At 37.9% G+C, this 25,844-nt stretch overlaps 1 protein-coding gene across 3 annotated transcripts; it reads left to right on the top strand.

The window, feature by feature from the left end:
- The first annotated feature begins 50 nt into the window (after nt 1-50).
- On the top strand, nt 51-24,858 carry LOC113099047 (B-cell lymphoma 6 protein homolog). Of its 3 annotated transcripts, XM_026264118.1 has the most exons (10): nt 51-93; nt 14,601-14,693; nt 20,995-21,166; nt 21,269-21,490; nt 21,614-22,582; nt 22,900-23,081; nt 23,168-23,335; nt 23,422-23,552; nt 23,631-23,768; nt 23,862-24,858. In XM_026264118.1, the coding sequence occupies exons 1-10, from the start codon at nt 66-68 to the stop codon at nt 24,003-24,005; spliced, it is 2,247 nt and encodes a 748-aa protein (XP_026119903.1). In that variant the 5' UTR covers nt 51-65; the 3' UTR covers nt 24,006-24,858. The 3 variants fall into 3 exon arrangements, with proteins under 3 accessions (XP_026119903.1, XP_026119894.1, XP_026119883.1); XM_026264109.1 differs by lacking the exons at nt 51-93; nt 14,601-14,693 and adding an exon at nt 17,891-17,972; XM_026264098.1 differs by lacking the exons at nt 51-93; nt 14,601-14,693 and adding an exon at nt 17,891-17,972 and having other exon boundaries at nt 22,897-23,081.
- Nucleotides 24,859-25,844: the final 986 nt, after the last annotated feature.

Raw genomic sequence — 25,844 nt, 5'->3', positions numbered from 1 at the left:
CAGAGTTTGAGACGTGGTGAAGCAGGGGGTTCCCCGCAACTGCTGAGAATCCCTCATCTCCCAGCATGCCCCATTCCATGCAGCAGAAACACGGTGAGAATTTTCTTTTTAACAACCTACTTACCTTCCTCAGTGACCTCACGGTCCCAGCAGCACTGTTTCTTTTTTTTTCTGCTGGGGTTGCAGTAATGTAGTCCAAAGCAAGTTAATAAAAAGCAAATGCATTAATTGGGAAGAAAACGAAAGTGATGCCAGCAGAGCAATTTCCTTATTTGACACTCAGTAAACCAACGCTGAAACACTGCGAGAGGCCAGGGGTTCAAACTCTTCATTTTTACAGGCCACGGTTAGCTTTTTTCAGTCTTAGAATGTTGTTTCATAACTCATTTTACATTATTAGTAGTGCGATTGTATTAAGTAATTAGTAAGTGGAAGTTATGACAAATGAGTAAATATCAGCTGCAACTCACTTCAGTGTAATTCTTGAAATCCTAGCTAATTCTAGTTTAACCATAAAACTGACATCATTTACTCGCATCGTTCCAAACCTGTAGGGGTTTCTTTCTTCTGTGGAACACAAATGAGGATATTCTAAAAAACTTGTTTTTTGCTCAATAAAAGTCAATGGGGTCCAAAACAACAGTGAACCCGCTGACTTTCTCTGTATGGACAAAAAAAGTCACTTCCACAGAAGAATCTGAGTCATGCAGGTGTGGAACAACATGGGGGTTTGAATTTTTTATTTTTGGGTGAACTATCCCTTTAAGGAGAAACTACCTGAAATGTGCGCTCTGGAAAATTCACAAGAAAAAGCCAGAGCTTGCCCCATTACTCAAGATGAAATGAATTTTTAATATGATAAGAATGTAAAGTGTGTGAGCGAAATGAGCAGGCACCAGAGAGGAGAGAGAAGCGGAGAACAGAAAGAAAGTGCCTGAAGCTGTTTGGACTCGACACTCTCTCTTAATCTAAGATTGAGTGTTTTCTCTTCTTGGCATTCGCTCACACAGTCTTAAGAGAACATGTTTGACCCTCTTATTTATTCATTCTGATGTAATACACAAGTATTTGACATCATTTTAAAGAGGGGCTCCCTCCCCTTACATGTTTTCTGCCAAGCACACTTTATTACAAGTGGACTTAGACAAATTTCAAACCATTGCTTACTGTGATAAATTACCAAATCAAAAAGCATTAGACCTGGGTGTCCATGAACTCGCATAGAGAGAAGATAATGGAATCACTGTTGGAGAAATGAAAACAACATGATTTGGTATTTGCGAGGATAACGGCTCATGAATCAAGAGTGGAAATGTCTCAAGTTCCAGCGACATGACAGTGAAAGTCACAGGTAAGTGTGGGAGGAAGAAAAAAAAAAGTCCTATTTTAGCTGTTGAACAAATATTTGAGCTCGGAAAAACAGATATTCGGTACATGCACAAGCTTAGTTCATTTGTAAATGATGTTAAAGCTGAATGTTCTAGCAGAACTCATCAAATAAATCAGAGAGAGATAACAAGCATGTGCACACATTACTTCAACAGTATAACAACATAATCATAGCATTCCATAAGCATATTTTACACCGGAAATCTGTGTGCATAAGTTATTATGCAAGTACTGCTCTGCATCATGAATTTAACACAATGTGGTTTTACATTAAATCATGGTTGGGTCAGTGTATGCACACGACACACGCACGGGATGTTTCCTTTTTATATAATAGCCATTAAACAATCACCTCCTGTGCAATGTGTGTAAAACAATTTATGCTGTAGAGAGAAATGAATGCAAAACAGCACTGCAGATGCACTTACTGATGTACAGTATCTGTATCTGTATGCGAGCATTACTTATGCTGCAAAGATCTCTCATCTAATTCTCTGGAGTGGGACAGTCACGAAGCTGATTAAAATCCATGGAGGAGATGGTCATGTTTACAAGCTTAGTTAAAGCTCATTTTCCACTCATGTGCTCACATCGGAAACGCTGCCCCAACATACATTGCGCGTTCTCATTCACAAAGACTTCCTGAAGGAGCTTTCGTGCTCCAGTGCACTCTGATGCATTAAAGTCCGCAGAAAATCTTATGAAATTATTTTTAAGTCAAAGCTCACTCTTTCCAAACAGCATATCATGTGTATGGGCTCCACAATGCTTTTTTTTTTATTTTAAATATTGATTCCATTACTGTAAAAAAAAAATGTTTTTTAATTATGCTGATGTTAAAGGTCCAAGAACTCCCAATGGGCAAGGGGTCCTGTTTTTATTTTATTTTAGCTGATTATGTTTTAAGAAATTGCCCCTTGCAAAGGGATCATCATATTACCTGCATCAAAAATCTAGGGAAGTATGTAATATCAATTGAAATTAAATCCATACTTCAGCATGGGGTCTTATTATGTGTCGCAGGTTATCAGTAAAACTAAATGCCAAAATTCTAAACAGGGTTTCTTGGCAGGTTATGAAAATTGTGTCTGGTTCTGATCACATCCTTTGTAAAAAGCTGATGCCACTGGGAACTTACAAGTACAGAAAGTAAATATGTATAAATTTTCCCTGACACTTTTATGAGTTAATTTACTGAATAACAAAGTATTTGTAACAGAAACCTTGTTTTGCCTAGACAAATTTCTCTGCGGGCACTAGTAAAATAATTGAATGCTTAAGCAGACAATGTGGCTTATCATCAGCTGTACAGAACAAACGCACAAAATTTAGTGAATCAATCATTTTTCCCTCTTGCGTTGTTAAATGAATTGGTTGAGTGAATGATTCAAATTACTCACTCAATGACAGTCACTTGTCGCCACCTACTAGCATATCTATAAAACTTTCAGATAGAGCCGCTGAACTCCATTTAAATACGTACATTGATCCCTATGGGAATCTCTATTAGCATTACACTGTATGAGTCTCCAGTTGGGCTAACTCTACCTTGTTTGCGCTGATATCCCTCATAGATGATGATCAACACCACTCTTCCCATAATGACTATATGTTCTCACCATACCAGTAAACATGCCAAAAGAGTGCAGCTTTCCAGAAGTGATGCTGACTCTGGCTGATCTGTTTGTGTAAACATTAGCAGAACGGTTTAAGGGAGACAGAGTCAAATCCAGCGCAAGTAAGTGTTGATGGGTGGCTGGGTCCATATGCAATCTGAATGCTGGCAGAACAAAATACATATGTTGATGCCATCTGGATCTCCAGCTGCAATTAAGTGGAAGAACAATAGATTTCATTTTACCCCAACGCGCAAAGTTCAGATCACTAACATCACTACAGTTTTCAAAAACAATATAGATGATGTTTGTTGACACTATTTCAGGGTTGTGCACTAATTTTTAATCCACTTACAGAAAATAGTCCAGAAACAAAACTTTTCTAGATCTTCTCCATATGATCAAAAAACAAACTAAGTGGTTGGACACTTCTCAGTCAGCATGTCTAATACTGGAGTTCTCCATAAGGCTGGAAATGAAATTAACTACAGTACTGTATTGCTGGCATTACAACTTGTTCCAACAGAGATATGTGAGTTACCTGGCAACAGAGAATGCATGCCCTCTGTTGCACATCTAAACTCTGATCATGTGTCTTACGAAAGTGATACCCTGCATCAACATTGGACTGATCGTTTTTGCAGTCTCAAACCTTGCATAAAACTTTGACGCGTGGAAAATGATCCGCCATCGATTTTCCAATTGAGCACACTTAGGAATACATTTTAAAATATGTACTTTCGCAAGGATTTTATAACCCACCCACCAAAATATACTACTGCAAATCCTCTCCCAAAATCCCATGTAAATTGATATGTTATTAAAAATCTCTGGAAATATGTGTTTATCTACCTCTTGGGTTTTTAGAATTGGTCAAAGTTGGAGACCATCCAAGTAAAATAAGGTTTTAGAGGGGATGATTTCTGGACTGGGTGGAATTGCTTTCATCCAGGCCAAAAGCCCCTGCATCCATGTTATCATGGATTACACTCCATTTGCTCCCTCTGATGGATGGAGGGAGAGAGCCAAAAATAGGCAACACAAAACCACACCCCTCTACAGGCCTAATGGATATTCCACTGAGGCATTTCGGCCAGATTGGATTTCCTGATATTCTGACTTCTGCGATTTAAGAAATGTTCGGGCAAACCAAACTCTTCACTTTATCCAGCAGAAACCCATGAAAAAAAGCTATCTTAATAAACAGTGATGAAAAATAAAAAGATTTGGTACATTTACAGACAGGCAGTGGCAGGAGATTTGATCTGGTGGATGGATAAAAGCATGTTTTAAAGCTTTAAAAACTCACACATGCAGTTTTAATAAGGCTTGTTTCGGCCCTACTTTATCTTACCTTGCACAGGTGGACAGTTCTCACTTTGGCTAAACAAAGACTCTTATTGATAAACCAATGTAGAAAATAGGATTTAAGACCTATTCTAGACCTGTGTACAATATCTTAATTTTTTAAGGCTATTTGTAAGGCTATGTGTCAATTTCCAGTCATTTTAAGGTAACTATGTGAAATCTGTTAACCATCTACACATGGGCCTTTATATTTTAAACAATGCATTTATGTATCATGGCGATCTGAATGGTAAAATATATTCTAATTTGAGCATGTACCTTCAGAAGAAAAATCATGAATTAGAGCCCTTTAATACCCTATCTCAATTCAATCTCATCGAAAGTCAGAGGTTTCAGAATGAAAGCAATCATCTCTTATCATATTCCTCTAAGACATAATGATCTATCCATATTATTGTCATTAGCACAGCATTTGTTTTGTCTGTCTCTCTTGTGTATTCAAGGAGAAACATCCCCGACAAAGTTAATACTTAAAAGGCGCATAATTGAGCTCTCAAATAACTCCTCTGGATGAGCTCAAAAATTAATGTAGCATTTTTATTCCCAGTTGTAGCAAGTCCTATTTACACCACATGATAAGAAAGACTTGTTTTGGCATGAAAATGTAGTCCAACAGTTCTCCAAATCCCAATTCCACAAGAGAGCATCATATCGTAAGCGTGATTCTTAAAGGGATTAGGCCGTTTGAGAAATTAGTCTTGCGCCACAGTTTAAGGAAAGGTGAGGAGAGGAAGAAATAGCACGCGTTGAAATGAATGGATTCGAGACATCTTCTCCCTGAGATTAACGCCTAATTACATCTGGAGGAGTGAGAGTACATAAACCTTAAAACCACACAACATGTAAGCCTTCAGAAATACATAGCATATATTTTTAAAGGCAACAAAAACATAAACGCCTCTTTGTTGCATTCGGTTTGCGGATCTGAACTCCGAAGACAGATCACAGCGTAGGCTACTGCATTTCTCTGATTACGATCAAACAGCTCCCTTGACACTTTAAGATAATAATGACACCAACAAATGGGCTGTTTCGAAAACTAGTTCGTGATAGGTTTAGAGAGTGATAAAGGGGTGGGATTATGAAAAAAAGGAAAGGGAAAAAAAAGTCATATTTTCACATTTCGGCGTTCTGCCTTCTAGTCCGCTCTTCGTTCTCTGGAGCACGACACGAAAAGAGAAATGTATGAGTCATTGTTACTGCTTCAAACGGAGGCTTCAGGGGTTAAACGTGATCTTTGTGGTGTTTGTAATTGGAGGTCGAGGCAGACGCTCTGAAAAACGGCTCAATCTTACCTTACATAGTGAACACTGTACAAATACAGACCGAGTGGGTAATTTACACTGCCTGACATGTCAGAGGACTGGTTTCACTTTTTTTTTTCAATCCACCAGGTGGCGCAGGACTCAGAAAACATTCTGTACTACTTGAGGGGAAAAACAGAAAAATTCCAAAACACCGAATTCTTTCTCTTTATCAGCTCCTCCTTCCTTCAGCACATCTAACTCTTAGCTTAGACTTTTTGTTGTTGTTTTAGCATATGGTTTTCCTTAAGAAACTAAGAGAGCCAGTGAAAGTAAGAGAATCTTCAGAGACAGAGTCATTTGCAACATTATGCAGGGTGATGCAGGTGACTAGAGAAGAACTCTTTTCCTAGAGAAGAGTAAGTGTAAATAAATAGTGTCAAAAGAAAAACACACTAACATCCTGTACTGTAGCATGTTATATTCATCACCAACCAATTGCATAAGCTAAAACCTACTCTACACTAATGTGAAAAATTTCCACTTGAGTTTTGGCAGACTCACTTCATAAACTAAAACTCAGAAACTCTATTAGCCCTCCAAGGTGTTTCGGTCTTGGAGATTTTTCCCCAAGTGACTGTGCTAATTTCCATGAGGACTGCTGCTGCTTTCAGCTGCTCTTGTAGATGCATTTGTTCCTTTAAAAAGTCCATTTTCAAATCTGGGGAAAAAGATGCCAGGTGCTGTTGAAGTAATCAAAGCCCACCGTCACACTCTAACACATCAGGCTTTTACGGAAAGAGAAGAATTTAACTTTTTCTAAACATTATGTAGTATTAAAAAAGCATCATCATTAGACCATTTATTCTGATGCTTTCTCTCTCTCTTTCTTGCTTTTTTTTTACTTCACACACACACACACACACACATATATATATATATATATATATATATATATATATATATATATATATATATAGACTTTGAAAAATTATAATTTTGGATTAATGGATTCTTTTTTTTTTAGTAATTAAACATGACATTTTGAATAAAACAAATTGTATTTTCTTAAAAACCTAATCCCATATTAATTTAATCTTTGTAGTAAAAACGTCAAATTTCCAAATATTTATTTATTTATTTATTTTTAGGTTTGCAAATGGAGCAGTAGCTAGAAGAAAACAAATTGAATAAATCGTAACACTTTATTTTACGGTGTCCTCCTTACACATTACATGTACTCACGATTATAATAACAACAAATTATGGATAATAACAATTAACAATTGCATAGTACAGTGTACCGGTTAAGTTCATGTTGAACTGAACTGTTAAAAAAACTTGCTGTGATTGAGGTGGGAAATGGTTAAGGTCATGTACTGGTTTGGTGGTATATTAGGTGTAAGGGTGGGTTAAGGTGTAATCAACAATGTAATTACATATGTAAAAAGAGAATATAATAGGGATTTTTAAATATGTGCAATGTGAACGCATGTTAGTACATATTAAGTTCATTGTATCAAATATTAATTTATACGCAAGTACATAAGGCACAATTGTAAGAGTGTCTGAAAATTGTGGCAGTGTGGTTTATTCAAGTCAAAATATCATCTGCCAGTATTGATTTAACCTAAATATATTAGTTACAGCAAAATGTAAATAAGCCAACTAATATGCATCCTCTTTAAAGGTGTAAAACTTGAGTTACAAAAATAGCCATTATCATGAAGAATCAATAATTCAAAAACTTTACAGCATGACATACGCATCTTCAGCAGGTTGTTTGAGGACGCTTATGGTGTCAATGTGGCAGCTGTGTGCCTTCACCCAACCCCCCACCCCTGATGCCAGGCCCTGCTTACAGACAGCATACCCACACGTTACTGATGTAGACAAAGCAGCAGTACCTCCACCACTCTACATCATCCCCCACCCCACCCTACTGCTGTTTGGGCTGTGACATCCTGTGCTGATCAGCTCACATGCAAAACCTCGAGACTGCATGGCCCACGCTTCAGTCTAAATCTGATCTACCTCATGTATGTCAGCATTGTGCATCTGGTGCCTGGAACCAACTAACTAAATGTCTACAAATGTCTTTGGATTGAACAAAAATCTCACCAGCTTCTCATAAACTATGAGAACGTGAATGGTAAATTTGACGTGGGATGTAGAAAGTCGAAACATCAGATCAGACCACAGAGAGGCTGGTTTTCTCACCACAGTTGAGGAGTTGAGCATGAAGCACTGTAGGCGTTAAATACATACCAGCTTTGCCTCTCCTGGTTGCGTCTATTAAATGTTAAAGAATAGCAAACGACTCGGTGTTGTCAGTCTGCAACATCCAGACATTCATCATGTGAAGATGCTACAGTGGGTTCTTCGGGTTCGAGTATATGCGTTCTCAGAGACAGCTAAACAATATAGTTTGTAAAGAGGTTTGAAAGTGTACTTAAATTACAGGCCAGGACTCTTAAAATACAAATTCTTCAGTGGATTCGATTCTAAACATCTGATAATTCATGTTTGTACGAAATGTTAATGACCTGGTGATAAAATGGCATTAAAATATAACACATTTTCAAATCCGACTCTCATTTTTAGTAGGCTGTCTGTCTGATTAAATGTCAGTTAAGAAATCTGTAAATTGTGCCTTGTGATAGTGGCCTGTGTTAAAATTATGTGGAGAAATGTTATTGAATAACTGTAAATAGGCCATATTTACAGTTTACGAAGACCAGTGTGGTTCTCATGGCTTTTTGAGCCAAGCATAAAGTCAAACAGATACAAGAGTGAGTGATAACAGTACCGACACTTCAGGGTTTCTTTTATCACAGACAGGAATCTGCCAAGCTTCTTTCAGTATGTCAACTAAGAGTTCAGTTTACAGGCAATATAGTTTCCTATAATGTGGATTATTATAACATTTCTATTGAAATCCTGGGAAGACTGTTAGTGTAGCAGAATTTGAATAATAGTAAAAAAATACCAAAATAATTCCCCGCATCTTGAAGCTTAGCGCTGAGAATATTCAATGATTGTAACAGCACATTCATACATAGAGATAAATTCTAATCACACTTTACATCAGTGCAATGACTCTATATTTACAATTTGACTCAGATTTCAGTGTTTGATGACGCAACAGTGCTTTAAATGTCTCTCTGACATTGTGAGGTCACATCTGCAAGAAAAAAACAAATTTGATGTAGTATTGCAGAAAGGATATCACACACACGTTTTATATAAATACAAAAAAAAGTAAAGTGTTGAAGTAAAGTAAAGTGTGATACCAGTATAAACTATGCATTAAATTGCTGATCTTAAAAACGGATTATCCGTGTGGCACGTCTTCTATTCTCTGTGGAAATTTAGAAAAGAAAAAGCTTCCTTTAGAATTTTTATTCACAACCCAAAAGCAGTCTTTTTATATTAAAGAACTAAAAGGACCTCAGTGCACTTGCTAACAGCAGATCCGCACCGTGTTACAGCTCCGTTGCATCATTCCTCTGATGAACACGGTTGGCTCAAGACTTCGCTGACAATGAAGGCTGAAGCTGGCAAAAAAAATTTAAAAAACAAAAAGAGTTGCTATCAGATGGGGGTTAAAATTTGCCGCTCATGTAGAAAAGACTGTGGGGCAGTTTCCGGCGCTCAGGCTAATGTTAATGGGCAGCACATTGTGCCCATTCAGCATCATCAGACAGCTATTTTACAACTAGTAAGTAAAAGTTGAAACAGAACAGACGGTCACTGCCAATGCGGTTTGTAACAGCCGTTCAAACAGACTTGAATAGTGGGAGAAGTCTCTGACTCATATTGAAGAATAAGTATTTGTAAACTCTTGTCATCACTAGCTGGTTTCCCTCTCTAACACAAACAGAAAACACTCACAAAGTGGCCCGGGAACAACCCAGTGATGTCACCTAACAATGTGTAATAGTCCTGTTGCTCGGTAGCTGCTAACAGTTCATGTAACGCGTGGAGTATTGATCAAGGCTCCCCTTCTCCACCCTGCTTTTCAAAGTGGGTCATTTTTTTGTGTGGAATTCATTGGCTAAAAGTTTGCCAAGGTTTTGCAGTAATTATCTCATGCGCATGTGCTTGGGCACTGCAGGGGGCCATGGTAAATTACACATTTCTCTACAAACTCCTGGATGCTTTTACGGCTGTATATTATGCAAAACCACATAGGAGGGCCTTAAACAACCCTCCAGTGGATTGAAATAAAGTTGATGCTGCTCTTTGTTTTGAAGCTCAACATGCTGTTTGTTTGGCAGTGCTGAATCGGTGCTTGTTGTGAAGGAGGGCCTTAACTATTTAAGAGATTTTGCCCTGTTGGTTAGCGAACACCTGGGGTGTTTTTAGTGGGGCGCAGGATCCAGATGGGTGGATATCCGTATGATTCCATTAAGGAAACTTTTTCTTTTTTTTTTTTTTAAATCATGAAGGCAGCAGTTATGTGAAAGTTGGAGGGGAAAGTATCCAAGTAATGGTGTAAATAATTAGCAACATAATTTGACCGAAAACCTCAGTTCTTCAGGTCAGGGTGAATTTTTTTTTTTTCATAGCTATACATTAAAGTCATGTTTTTTTATTCTATCTATTAATTTATTCATGAGAACATTAATAATGCATTTTATACATACAATATTAAAATATTTAAGTATTAAAATTCACTTTTACATGTACCTTTTGGGGTGCATAAAATCGATGTAATACAACTACAAAGAGAAAAAAAAATATTAAATTAAATATTAAAAATAAATTATTATAAAGAAAAGCTTTAGTAGTTAGGCCTAATAAAGTCTTTAAAAATGTAAAAAAATAAATATGTAAATCTCTAAAAAATATTTTAACAAAACTGCTTCAATATTAGTCTCATCCTCAGAAATCACGCCCACAGACCATTGACTAAACGTCTGATGCATTTGGAACACAAAAGTGTAAACACTTCAGGAGAGTCGAAGTTGTCATCGGATTGGTTGAAATTATACCAGATTTCCGGGAGACATGTGTGTCGCGTTCTTTAATGTTCCACCTGAAAACAAAGATGATGTGCCGCTAAAACCCCCTCATGAAAGAAAAAAGCTGTAGTGTTTACAACTGTGACGACCAGCGCTTACCAGGATCAACTAAACGCTGCGTTTTCAAAAGAATGTGAAATGTTCGCAGCATAAAATCTTTAAAAAACATCCGAGAGTTTTACACACCCCTCTGTTATTGTGGCGACATTTGCACACACCAAAACGTGACGCTGAACAGCCTCATGGGCGGGCCTTGGCCAAAGAAAGCTGCCATGAATTCCAGACCTTCAGCCGTCACCCATGGCTACGCGAGACTACTTAAATATGAAAAACTCATCTAACAACGCAAAGTTATGTGGTGCGTGAAGAGGGCATTTTTATTTATCAGACAATTGGACTTTCTAAGCACAAGGCAAGGAAGGTTCATGCCCTAAAATGTCATGGGGTGTGACTTCCTAAAAACTTTCAAGTTGTGATGTGTGTAAAAAAAATAACAAAAAAAGTGTACATTTTTATACAAGATGTGTACTCACATGTATTCAAGGTATGCTCGCACCACATGCAATTTTCGGATGCTATAAACTGGTATATAAACTATATGAAACCAACATCAATTTAGAGTTTTTATATTATATAAGAATTGTAAATGTGTGTTAGAAACAAGACGTTAAATAATGTCATCATGGACAGGATAGAATGAGATACGTTGTACCTTTAAGTGCTTGACATCAGCTTCTGTTAAATTTGACCTAATGTGGGAACAGCATTAGGTCAGACAGAAATCCATCAAGACGAGTTTGTTTAAAGCTGTCCTGTTCCACCTACAAAAATTAGATGTTCTCGAAACTAACACACTTGAATCAAAGCTGGTAAAATATATTAGTGGGTCAGAAAAATCAATTTATTACGTTGATTCAATTTTCTCCTCGGGCCAAAATAACAAAGTAGGTCAATCAGTGTTAAACTGAGGAAAGTAAATGACTTCTGCCTCTTCACAACACTAAATGCATTTTATGTGGGTTGTTGTTGAAATTAAATTCTACATTGTGGGCTGTCATGAGAAGGTCAAAAATATTCATGTTGTCGCTTTATGCTTCTATTATGACTACCTAGACATGATCTTCACAAGAAAGTATAGAGGCGTTCCATTTCGTATGTCTGTTCCACCTCTGTTCTAAAAAATCAGCCCACACAAACCGGGGTACAACTAAGGTAGCACAGAGACAATCTATGTTTGGAACATGTTTTCCTGTTGTGTACACTTCGACAATGGCGGCACATTTCTTTCAGTGTAATTATAAGGTAAAGATTACAGATTCTTGAAAGGTACCTTGTATACTACTGGATGTATGAAAGATAGCATTTACATGCTCCAAGTGTAAAAGCACATGAAATATTATATGAACACATTTCAACTTTATCTAGAGGGGTACATTTAACTATTACATATTTGTTACATTACTTATGCATATTAGGTGAAGATTAAAGGTTGTTTGAAGTCACAACTTTTGATAGACCTTGTTTTGAATCAAAACTCAAGAGTCAGATTCTGTCACTTTTTCACTTTCTTGATTTGATCCAGATTGAGATTTTTTTTTTCTTTTGAGTCACTCTATGGTGTCACAAGAGTTCAGGAGCGTTTTGTGTGTGTGTGTGTGTGCTGATGTTCCACCATTTCATATACCCAAACAGTGCAATGCTGACACTGTTGCTATCCAACAGATGTACAAAAATAAAAATAAATCCCCTCACAATACATATAATTACATCATATTTTTGCATTAGCATTATGGAAAGAAGAAAGCAATATACTAATGAAACCCAAAAAGACAAACCTGGGGCCGTATGTATAAAGCCGCTCAGAGTAACATTTTAGTTCTAAGTGCGTCAAAATTCTAAGAATGACAATTTTACTCTTATTCCTAGACTTGAGAATAAGAGTGATTCATAAAGGTTCCTAAGTGTTAAGACTAGGTCTCAGCTCCTAAATTATTTAAAAGAGCTGAAGAGGTCTCCATCCTAAACTAATTAGAAGGAACAAGAGGGCAGCAAAGAGGAGACAAACACTTTCCAGCAAAGATATGACATTGAAGTTATATGATGATATGGAGTTGATAAAACCATACAAGCTTTTTTTTTTTTTTTTTAACTGACAAAGAGAGAAATTGTATAACCTCTTCCACTCAACAAGTCAATGCTCTAACTGCAGAAATTAAATTAGTAATTAATTATTTTATTTTATTTTTTACTGGAAAATTTGAACAATTGCATCATTGCACCGGTGATGGCACAGTAAGCAGGGTCTTACATATTGTGGCACTAACCCCACCAAACACAACAGTGGCCAAATGTGGCGTGTGGATTTTTATTTTTATGACCCCATATTTCACTTAAACCGTTAAGAAGAAAACAAAGGGAAAAATTTTAAGTAGCTAAAACTGGTCACTTAATGTTGCTAGATGACCTCTTAAAGCGGAGTTCACTGATCTATATTTATATTTATATAGATCAATAAACTCACTTTTATGAACTCTTGGGAGAGTCTCGGAATGTAAATAAGGTTTGTCCAAGAAATTGATTTTGTAGTCTCTAAAGGGATTGGAAATTCACTAAATCTAGTGACCAAATCACTCAATTGGAAACATTAACAGCACACGGACTACAACATAAGTTATTAACATTTCATTGGTCCTCTTGTTTTTACATGTGTTCATAATTTCTTTGTACGACAACATGACCAAAAATGATGACCGCACAATTTGGTATGTTTCATTGCATTATTATCACAAATAAACCAACTGACTCTAAGCAACTATGCAAAATGCTTACCAAATCTCTCTCTTTTTTTTTTTTTTTTTTTTTATTAAGATGTCAGATTTCCTAGCTGGACATCACTTTTGGCTACTACTATATGACAGTTTATTGACTTTCCAACTGACCACCAAACCATATTGCGAAAAAAACAAACCACTTTTATGAGGATTGTGGATTTCCTGGAGTTGTTGGAGCATTGATTGAACTTATGTTCACATCGCAGCTCGAACGGTAAACAAGGAGACATACCAATAGAAAACAATGCATCAGTAATAATTTGAGATAATTTTGCAAAATGCAAACCATTTCAAAAACACATTTAAATATATAATATTTAACTGTCTTAATTAAATGATTGTATTGTTGTTACATTAAATGATTGGTGTTGTCCTGCTGTGACTTTACATGAGCAGGCCGACAATTTGTTGATTCAGAGGTCGAGGTCGGCCATTTTGTGTTGACATCATTGTAACCTTTAGTTCACAACACTTAAGTGTCACCTCAGTCAACACTTAAGAATCAGTCTTAGACTTTACTGAAAGTTGCTTTTAGCCTCTTTATAAAAGTCTCCTACTCTTAGAGACGTCTTAATTTTAAATAAGAATTTAAGACTATACTTAAAGAGTATTTCTGATAAGTTTTATACTTATGGGCCCTGATCTTCTTCACTTTACATTCTGATTTGTTTGCCCTCTTCACACATGCAGAAAAAGAAAACCCCTTTAAATACAGTTGTTGATAAATGTTCTACCAAGACAATTTTATTAAATATTTATAATATAGTTTCTGCCCTGATGCATGCAGTTTTAAGTATGAAATTTTTTGCCGAAAGATAAATGGCTTACGTGGATGAGGCCCTATGTAAACAACAATCAGTTAGGTCATAAACAGACAAAGTGCATCAATGAAACTGATAACAAATTAATGTCCAGTATGTGATGACATTATATATATGAATATAATGTGTATTTTGGTATTCATGGCATCAGAATCAATAAGCCTTAATTTAAGACGACAAATTAATCAGCAGAATATTAAGGCTGCAAAAAGTACAGAGGCACCAACTAAACCCAGACAAAAGCAATGAATCTGTTAGGGGGGAAAACATGTGCACTGAAATTCTTCCTTTTTTTCCACCACAGCCCAACAGATGCTCCTTCTGTGTCAGGGTATAAACGGCTCGAGGGAGAACGGACCAGTTCCCCCCAACTGGAGCCACAAACCAAGTTATCCAGGTGAGCAAGTCAGAAAGCGAATCACTCAGCAGTCGATGTTTCAAACCTGGCCGAGTGAATCTGAAGTGAATAAAGTAATGCATGGAGATTAAAAAGATCCAGTGATTTGGCTTGATTTTTAATTTCACTCATCCTTTCTACAACACTATTTTGTTACACATTATAGAACTACTACTTGTTGCATTGCCCAAAAATATTAAAAAATCTACTTGTTGCAAATCCCCTTAATGTGATTCTTGAGGAACTAAAAAGAAACTACTAAAAAGGTAGAAATGTTAAATAATAATAATAAAACCTGCAACTATCCTGATGATAATTCTTTTGACTGCTCAAACTTAAAACAGGTGATCGTTATGTAAAAACTAGCATATGTAGGTCAGAGCTGTCCAGTAACAGTTAGCTTTACAGAACAGAAGTAAAAGTGATTATGACACATTGAAAATGTGTCAAAATAAAAAAGTGACTTCTTCCTCCCTCTATGAATATTGAGCTCATAGTGTCTGCTTATGTATTTACGTCTCAATAGATAAATGCCCACAGATGCATACATGCCACATAAGAAGCAAATCACAGACTTCAGTAAAAACTATTTTATTATCATTGTCATTATGAATCTACAGGAATTCCAGAGTTTAAAAAAAAAAACTATATACAATACACACGAGCAAGTAACAAATATAGCATATGATTATTATAAACACCTTTTGTAAAAGACCAAATCAATGTGGAGCAGGAAAAAAAGCTTTTAATAGTATAAAACTTGTTCTGCGCAGTTAATTTTGATCGTTTTTCCACAGCAACAATTTTACAAGCAATCTTCATCACGACTCTAATGTAAACTCATGCTGACACACCAGCATGAAAGAACATCCTCTCGAAGTCTACTCCCTGTGCTCTGCTGCAAACAGGCCTGAGATGTAAAAATGTCCAGAGCAAAACAAATTCCAAAACTACAAGCCAGCCAAAATGCACAACCCAGCGGAAAAGTTCCTTGAATTCCAGAATCCACGTTACATATATTACATACTAATATAATAAATTGCAGTAGCAATAACAATGTAAGATTATAAACTGCCCCAGGGAATATTCACATATTAAATTCATGTTGTTTAACAGTATTATTCAACACTTTACCTTACTAATAAATCAGTAAGAACATGTAATTTATCATCAAAAACAATATCTGCTAAAATAAAGGCTATAGGTAAAAATGTGTGCTAAAAACAAAAGTGTCTATTTCTCACACAAACATCGAAGTCTGTGTTAAACGAACTTTGAATAACGGACGTAGCCTATAAACATCAATCATGTTGACCGCTGTTTATTCACTCAATCCGATGGGTCAATTTAACCATTTTGTTTTATAAAAAAAAATTAAATCAGGGATTCTGATTAGATGATATTGTGTCTCAAGCGATGCAGTTAACTACTGCTGTCTCTGAATATGAAAACACAGATACCGTCGTAGACTTTTAAAGAGGCTTCACAGAGATTTTGCGAGTGTTTTCTGCAGTTGGATGAAAAACAGGACGTGCGTTTGGACCAGAACTTACTGTATGCGTTTAGTACATGCGGGACAAAAAAAAGAGGGAAACGTGTTCGCAAGAGGAAGAGATTATACTAAAGAAAAACAGACATATCGTCTCCTCCTTATGCTTTCTGACAGATGCTTAAAAACAGTCTAACCAGATGTCAGAATAAACGACGATATATGGCATTAACTTAAAAGAGACGAGTTAAACTTTGAAGAGTGTGTCAGGATATGCAGAGCTTTTGTTACTTTTTATTCTTTTATTTTTGCAGCATTGCCTTGAAAAGAACGCGTGTGACCTAAAGGCTAAACGGCGGCCTGAGGTAAACCTGTGAACATTCGCAGGTTAACTTTAATTGATGCGTTCAAGCGGCCAAATAAGTTTCGACACTTTTAAAGAACAGTTTTTGAAATTATATTCAGTATGCTCGGAACATAATTAAGCACAACGCAGTTTATAAAAAAATTAATCAGCCGCACCACGTGTAATTAAGACATAATAACATCAAATTCGTGGGCATATAAACAACAAGTGTTTTGTACGAACTGCTGCTTTTGTGTGCTGCTGTCTTTCTGACTTAAAGCGTGACGGATATGAATACTTCAACAGCACAGAATGTGACATCAATTAATGCTTACAGAACGCGCGGCTCTACAAATATGGTTTAGTAATGCGGAGCTGTGCGTAAGAATGAGATTAATTCGTCAGTCAATCGCTGTCTGTCACTGGCATCTTTACAAGACTAAGCGCTCGTGTACCGCTGCTGTAATATTTATTCTACTTTCAGCTCGGCTTCCTCTTGACACTTAAACCATTAATATTGCACAATTCCGAAACGAAGTGGCTATTAACAGCGCTTTAAGAACCATTCATCAATATTTCTCTCAAGCACAATTAACACATTTATCGACATATAATCTACTAGATAATCGTTACTAAGGGCAGTTCGTCAGTATCCTACTACCGGCTATATACACATGTGACAGTCAAACCACGACGAGAACAAAGCAATTAGAATAAAGGTTAAAACAAAATTATAATAAATTCACGACATTCCAGATGTGAAATAAAGCCAGTATTCAAGCACAATGTCTCAATGTTCGTATATATAATCCCGGTGAAACAAACCCTTATGTACACTGGCCAGCAGGTCCACGGCACTGAAGAGATAACATGTTAGGGAGACAAAATATCGCTGAAAAAATAAAAATAAACAATAAATAAACAAAATGTGTCCGTGTGAATAAGCGCTCCAGATATGTTCTGTATAGACTAGGTTATGGCCGTGGGTTTAATACAGGGAAAGGCAACGAATGGACACTTTGCTTATGTCATGGAATAGCAAATTAGTTCTGAGTATTTTGAGGCTGGGCTAAAGAGACAACGTACGTAAGCCACTTTCTCTGGCCACGTGACCGTCTCGGTCTGGACGCGTCCATAAGGAAGGAGGAATTAAACACCGAATGCAACTCTATTTCTCAATCATAACGCTAAATCTGTGCTTTAAATTACATTTAAAACATCGAATTAGAAAACATTGCAGTTAATTATTAAAGTGTTACAGTGTGAATTAAAAATATTGACAATGAGTGAAGAAATACGAACTTAAGGGAAAATAACACACTCCCCTGTCCTCTAAAAATGGTATGGTCGCCAGCTCAAATTCCGAGAATTGAGCTCTCTTGATTCTTAGAACTGGGGTTCTTAGAAGTGGTGATGCAAGAAGTTTCTAGGAAAGCACTACCAGGTGATTTTTTTTACATTCTTTTCCTCTGGCGCGTTGTTGCCATTACTCACACATGTTCATTAGGCTGTTTTATTGGATTTTATGTTTAAATGTTTATCTCGGCTGATTTTTAGGGTGTTTTTGCGGACAGTGTTTATGTAGTGGGTCTGTCTTAGTGGAAATTCTTTTGACAGTTCAGGTCGTCCTGCATGAACCACACTGCTCTGTCAGTCCTCACTGCGGGATCGTTGGGTTGTAAATAGTATGTGCAGGCATCAGATGAGTGGAAATTCAGACGCGGTGCGCGGATTTTATTTCCCCCGCACAAGACAGCTTTCAAAGTTGTCTAAATAGCACATGGGGGTTATGATTATAAACCAGAGACTGTACATTGCGTGGTCAAATTCAAAGATAGAAGCGTTAACCGAGGCACCCGACGATTTCCCTCTGTTTATCTCAATGCATGTTTTAAAGCCCAGAGTTCGCTCGGAAACCGGAGTTTGCGCTCTCTCTCGCTCTTTCTCTAGACGTTTTGGTTTTGTTGTCCTGTGCCAGAAGCCGTGTACTCTGTGTTTTCAGTGCGTATATGCTGGTATAAATCACATCCCAAGCTCAGAGATGGTTTCTGATTTGGTTGTACAGTCGTTGAGCGTGTGTTTGTCATTTGTTTTTGTCTTTATTTATGTTTTTCTTCTGTAGTGCAGAGATCCATTAATGTCGTCAATGATATTGTCATTATTGTTTTTTTGGTAAAATTGCATGAAGTGTTACATTTTATAATATTTCAGCGAAATCTGCCAGTGTTTGGCAGTAGAGATGCAATAGAAAAGTTTGTATCGTTCTGCGGTAGCTGTCACTTGTAACAACAGCACGAGCGCAGCAGACCTGCACAAGTTTCACTACTCGTGTTTTCATTTTAAATGTGTGTGTATGTGTGTGTGTGTGTGTATAGCTATTGGTTACCTGTGTTTCATTTTGAAAAAGTTTAAAATTTCTCGCCAGAAATGCAGCATATTAGAAATATGTATGATAACCGACATTAGATTAAAAAAAAAACTATTAAAAATATTTATTCAAAGTGCTGCTCGGCAATGAGCGAGTGGCTCGTAAATCTCTGTCCGATGTTTGCGTGTTGTGGATCGGGCTCTATTCCTGGATTCTTAAAGCACATTTAATGGCGTTCAGTTACATAGCGTAAAAGTAGGCTTAAATAAGATTTAACGCTTAACAAGATGGAAAGTGAGAGCAAGAATGCCAGACAAAAAAGAAAAAGAAAAAAAAGAGCTCAACAGAGAGCGCGTGTGCTCTGCCATGTGATACTTTTCTGTGTTCGTCAGAAGTTGAGGTTGTTTATACGCTCATAGTGATTTAAGATCGCCAAATGCCGGCGAAATTGCCAAATGTGACTTGATATGCGAGTTGCAGGTGTTTTCGGAGTCGTTTTGGGTCGCTGAACGTCAAAACGGTCTCTGGGTGACATCTCGTGGACGTAAAACTTTAGAATTCTTTTAGAACTGACGGAATAAAACTAGCTGTTCAGAACATGAAATCAAAGTGGCTACAAAAGTTCTTCGAGTCAGTAGAAAACATTTTCAGAGGGGTTCTGAAGAGCTGGTGTATTCAGGTGTTATGTTGGGTTTCTGAGTGTGTGTATGTGTGTGATTTGTATTTGTTTGTCCAGTGGTTAAAATCCCGATCCCTTTCGCGCTCATCTGCGCGTTTGCCTCCTCACACAAGAGCATTACAAGAGTCATAGGCTGATTAAGCTGCTTTGGCAACATGACAGCGCGCGGTCGGGGATATTGATGTTATGTAGGCTCAAATGGAAACAGAATCTCCAATACTGAATGTTCAACATGTGAGAAATGTTCGCCTAACTATTTAAAGGCGTCCAGTGAAACTATATTTGTGTCAAGGCGCCATATGTGGCTGGGAGAATCGTCTGAGGTGAATCGTTCATTATCTGTTTTTTAGGAAAGCAGAAAATGTTTTGTCACAAAACTAATCTATTAAAAATATAAACTCGTCTACAGTATTAACATATATCATTCTTTGGGATGTGTTTGTTTACTATTCCACTTAGTCTGTTATTGCACTCATTCCTCAATAGTGAAGTGTATCGGTCCACATTACTGCAATAAACAGCCTAACGACATTTTCCCATGACTCATTCTAGTTTATTCTCCACACATAAAAACTTTAAAATCGCAGGAAAAGAAGCAATTTTCTAAAGGCAAGAAATCTGTAAATGCACACATTTCAGTGAACTTGGTACATTATTAGATGGATATACCATTTCTGTGACTCTCTCGCAAAGTGCATAAAAGTTAATTACAACTGTGAAGTTGAAGGCTAATGCTGTCAGATAAAAGATCATTTGGTGGTGGTGGTGGTGGGAGGGGGGTGATTTTCAGACCTGACAGAATTGCACGTGGATGGACGTCAGTTCTCTTATTAAATATTTGCATCATTTGTCGCCACCTACCGGAGAGAGGGGGAAATTTGGCGGCATATTTGAGAGTTATACAAGTAATTGATTTTCAGATTAAAGGGATAGTTCACGCATAAATGATAAGTCTGTCATCATTTACTCACCATCGTGTTGTTTCAAACCCTAACGATTTTCTTTCTTCAGTGGAACATAAAAGGACATGTCAGGCAGAATGACAGCCTCAGTCACCATTCACTTTTATTGTATCCCAAAAAAAGTTGCAATAAAAGTGAATGGCGACTGAGGCTGTCATTCTCCATAACGTCTCCTTTTGTGTTCCTTTGTCAAAAGAAAAGCAGAGGAGGTACACTTTGACAAATGTTTGATGCATAACAGGATTAAAACTACATTCTTTATAGATGTTTTGACATGCCTTCCTAAAAAAAGCAAAAGAATAACAGCATTGCCTTTATTTCCGAAGTTTTTAAACAGCTAATATGAGCTTCAAAGATTTCTGTGATGTAAGAATAATACCCAACTTTTCTGATTTTAGCGCATGTTGTTCAGTGAGCACTGATTACATCATTCACGGTTCACTTTGTTTCCTAACAGATCTAGAAAAAATGGCTTGTGCAGCCGACAGCTGCATCCAATTCACGCGTCATGCAAGTGATGTTCTGCTCAACCTGAACCGACTGCGTTGCAGAGATATCCTTACAGATGTCACGATTCTGGTCAACAGACAACAGTTTCGAGCACACAAAACGGTCCTTATGGCATGCAGGTGCAACTGAAGACTATTTGGATATGTTGCATGCTTTGTTGTTTTGGAAATATGTTCATTTGTGACCCCAAAAAGCTTACTAAAATCATAATTTCTCTACAGTGGGCTCTTCTACTCAATCTTTACTGATTCACACAAATGTAACCTGAACGCCATCAGTTTGGACCCGAAGGTGGACCCAGAGGGTTTCGCAATCCTTCTGGAGTTCATGTACACTTCACGTCTCACACTGAAGGAGAGCCTCATCATGGCCACCATGAACACAGCCATCTATTTACAGATGGACCACGTTGTTGACACCTGCCACAGATTCATAAAGTCCAGGTATATTTTCCTGCATTCATAAATTTAACCTAAGTCCTTAATTATACAACATGCTAAGTTAAAAGTGCTATACTTGAATGGCAGACAGCAGATGTTTTAAATTTGCTCCATATTTCCATGCAGTGACTCCTCCATCAAACTTCCCAGAGAGGACTTTCTGGTCAGCCCCCTGCTTTTACCTCAAGACGTTCACAGTTACAGACCCCATGAGGTGCTGGAAAACGTTCCTGGACGGGCAGCGGCTTTCAGAGATGGGAGACCCTATGGTGTCTGCATGTTTAACGGGGTCAACGCTCCTAACAGCTCGTACCTTTACAGCCAGTTTCCCATGCAAGGTTTTCCCTTCCCTCTTTGCAAGCTGACAGATACCAAAAACACATTCTCAGATTTCTCAAAGGGAGGCATCATCCATCACAAACACTGCTCGCCGGCTGATGGCAACAACCCCGTGCTGGCCGATTTCACCCGTAGCGCTGCCGGCGGGAGCTCAACTGCTTGCCATGCCAGTTCTTACTCGAGAGAGCTGGGAAGGGAGGAGGAAATGAAACGGGAAACTCTGGAGGGAGTGGTCCATTCGATTGGGATGAGCTCCAGAAAACACGGATTCACCAGCCTGGCCCAGGAGCAGCAGCAGAGGGAGGCTGGGAAAGAGCAAAGTTCCCTGGCAGAGGAGCATTTGAGCCACCAACACTACTCCATGGGAATATCCTCTAATGGACGCAAAACCTTGATGAGCAGTCCTCAGAGCCCCCTCAAATCAGATTGCCAGCCCAATTCCCCAACGGAATCGAGCAGCAGCAAAAACGCCGCCCTGGCACAGTCCTCGCAACCTCCAACCTCTCAAAGTACTCAAGACCCTAAAGCTCGTAACTGGAAGAAATATAAATTCATTGTTCTCAATCAGAGCTCCAAGGAGGAGGAGACCAGTCCTCGTGACCCTGGAATGCACTCCCCGCAGAGGCCGGGCTTGTCTGCCTTTCTTCACCACGTTGACACTGAACATCCCGACTCGAAGGCGACAACAAAGATCAGCGAGCAAGGCGAGGACTTCACAGTGCCTCAGGCCAGTCGCCTCAACAACATCATCAACAGGTGAGTTTTTCCGAAGGAAATCTGACTCTCTTAAACAGCCGAAAATGTGTCATCCTCTGTGTACAGAAACCAATTAGAAGATCTCGTTCCCTAATGAAATAAAGTTCAGAATTGCAGGGTTTTCAGTATTTTGTGGAACAGTTCTCCACCCACCACCTCCACAAAGCCAGATTGAATTTTTCTTCATCCATTCCAATCCTCTTAAAGCACACAGAGGATTTACCTCTTAGCAGGAATGTGTGAAATTCATTCAGTATCCTACAAAAAATTAGAATGAATTTCCCTGCAGACCTAAAATGTGGTGTTTTCCTCAGCAGAACTCTAGAGGGGTCGCAGAGGAACAGCGACAGCCACTCTTCTCTCTATATGAGCCGGCTAAAATGCTCGTCCTGTGGCTCTCAGTCTCCACAGCACTCTGACGTCTGTCCCAACACGTCCGCCTCGCGTCTGGCCGAGGAGATGTCTGAGATGCATTCGGAGTACTCCGATTCCAGTTGTGGTGAGAGACCTTTCTAAATAGCTTCCTAAAAACCTGTTTGCATCTTCCAAAACAAACCGAAAACCATTTCTCCTTTTGCCTCACAGAAAATGGAACATACTTCTGTAATGAATGCGACTCCAAGTTTGCAGAGGAGGAAGCCTTGAAACGCCACACGCTTCAGGTCCACAGTGACAAGCCATACAAATGTGACCGTTGCCAAGCAGCATTCCGCTACAAGGGAAACCTTGCCAGTCACAAAACCGTTCACACCGGTAAAAATAAACAACCGCTGCTCCAAATGTCATTTTTGGCTGCAGCCTTCGATGATTTGCTTAACCTCCTTTCATTTGTGCTGCAGGAGAGAAACCGTATAGATGCAATATCTGCGGGGCTCAGTTCAACAGACCAGCTAACCTCAAAACCCACACACGAATCCACTCAGGAGAAAAGCCATACAAGTGCGAGACATGCGGCGCTAGATTTGTTCAAGTGAGTACTTCGGGTTTCAGTCAATTGCACAGATGTAGGAAAAGACATTTGTAAGACTAACATGACCTCTTTTCACAGGTTGCTCACCTTCGGGCTCACGTTCTGATTCATACCGGAGAGAAGCCATATCCATGCGAGATCTGTGGCACTCGTTTCCGCCATCTGCAGACGCTGAAAAGTCACCTGCGAATACACACGGGAGAAAAGCCCTATCATGTAAGCACATACAGAGTGAAAGCATAACGGTATCTGTTAAGTGCAAAAGTGTTCATCCTCACCCTAAACGCTGTTCTTGCATTTGCTTTTCAGTGTGAGAAATGCAACTTGCATTTTCGCCACAAGAGTCAGCTACGGTTACACCTGCGGCAGAAGCACGGCGCAATCACCAATACCAAGATCCAGTATCGCATGTCCTCGACAGACCTACCGACCGACTTAACCAAGGCATGCTGAGAAGGCACTTAGGAGCATACCTGACCATGGCATTATATGACCTGACTTGTACAATCATTCTAAATTTTAGTGCCACACTGTGTTAATCGGACAAGAAAAAAAAAAAAAAAAAAAAACACTGGCAAGAAAATGCCAGTCTAAACGGGTTTCCTCTACATTTGAACATAGAACCACAATTTGGTCTCTTGTAGTCACTTTATTGTTCATATTTACACACATATATAATATATATATTATATATATATTAATGTTGGGAGCGTTTTTACATTTTGAGTTACTAAAAAAAGCTTTATTTTGTTGGAAGAAGGATGGAATGTAAAACATTTAAATCCGGTTTTTGAAAATACAGTATTTTCTAACGAAAAACAAAAAAGGAAACAAAAAACTTTTCTGAAGGTATTGGGGATTTCAATTGAGGTTGGAATATTTTAAGTCGAACACATTTCCAGCAAAGCAAAGATTTGTGTGTCTATAGATACATATAATATATATGTACAGGTTACACTATGTTGGAATGACCTCTGTCTTGTAAGAGGAACTCCTAACTGTGACTATAGCATTGAATATCTTTCTTGGTTTTTGTCGTGTACTTTTGAGAATAATGGCTGCTCTCTCAAATGGAAAAAACATGCATGAGGTGGGTTGCCACTGATAAACTTTAAACATGTAGGCAACTGCATAAATATTGTGACATAAAGTGTAATTACTTTACATCAAGATTGCTCTCTGCTGGCAGAGCCGATCTGGAATTACATGGTGACATATGCATTCGAAAGTAATAATGATAATAATAATAATAATAATAATAATAAAAGAAAAAAAAAAGAAAAGGTACTGCTATGTTATGACCAAGGAGATATTTTGCTTCAGATGTATTTGTATAGAAACGTGACTTTTTATTTCTTTTGGCAAGTGAAGGTTTACAGTTTTGTTGTTGTTCTAGAAGCTACGTAAAAGGTTATACTATTGTCTTTTTCTTCTTCTTTTTGTCTGTGTATACACTGTGTACTCAAGGTGCCTTTCTCAATGGTGTCTGAATTTCTTTTCCTTCAGCCCAGCTCTACTAAGGTACAACTGAAGGGCAACCTGTGTCCTTTTTTCCCTTTTTGAGTGTGTAAACATGCGAGAATGTTTTTGTGTGACTGAGTGTGTGTGCATGTGTGCTTTATAAATGCTTTTCACACACTTCAAGAAAAAATGCAACTCATTGCGTGAGCTATACATCTTCAGGACTTGTTTTTGGGATTGGGCTTTTTTAAATAAAAAAAATGCATTAAGCTTACTGTAAAATATAGATGTATGAATGTAAAATAAAAGTATTGGATTTCTATGTCTAACATTTGTGTAAAGCCTCTTTATTCTAAATTGAAAAAAAATAAATAAATAAATAAACATTTTCTGGCGTTCAACTGCTTTTCTGTCCAGCAAATTTCTTGTGTAAATGTTTTAACAATGCCTTAAGCAACTGGAACAAGATTCACAGGCATTAGACGAGCAGAAATGGAAAAGGTCGCTTTTAATATGTAGTCACCTGCAGCTTTAAAGTGATAGTTCACCCAAAAATGAAAATTATGTCATTAATGACTCACCTTCATATTGTTCCAAACCGTAAGACCTCCGTTCATCTTCAGAACACAGTTTAGGGGGGGCAATGGTGTTTCATGTATTCAGAGTTGTTCACAGTGACAAAGAGATGGATTCTCATGCTTAACATGGCCTTAACAAGTTTTAAAAAATAATTTAGAAGAATGAATGAGAATTTCTGTGCCAAAAATCTTACTTCCAGGTTGGTACAAGTTTTGGCTGTTTTTTTTTTTTTTTTTTTTTTTTTTTCGATCA

This window comes from Carassius auratus, chromosome 6 (genome assembly GCF_003368295.1).
Source record: "Carassius auratus strain Wakin chromosome 6, ASM336829v1, whole genome shotgun sequence".
In the NCBI taxonomy this organism is placed as follows: domain Eukaryota; kingdom Metazoa; phylum Chordata; class Actinopteri; order Cypriniformes; family Cyprinidae; genus Carassius; species Carassius auratus.
Note: the sequence above shows the minus strand (reverse complement) of the source record. Positions and strands in the feature narration are given on the sequence as shown.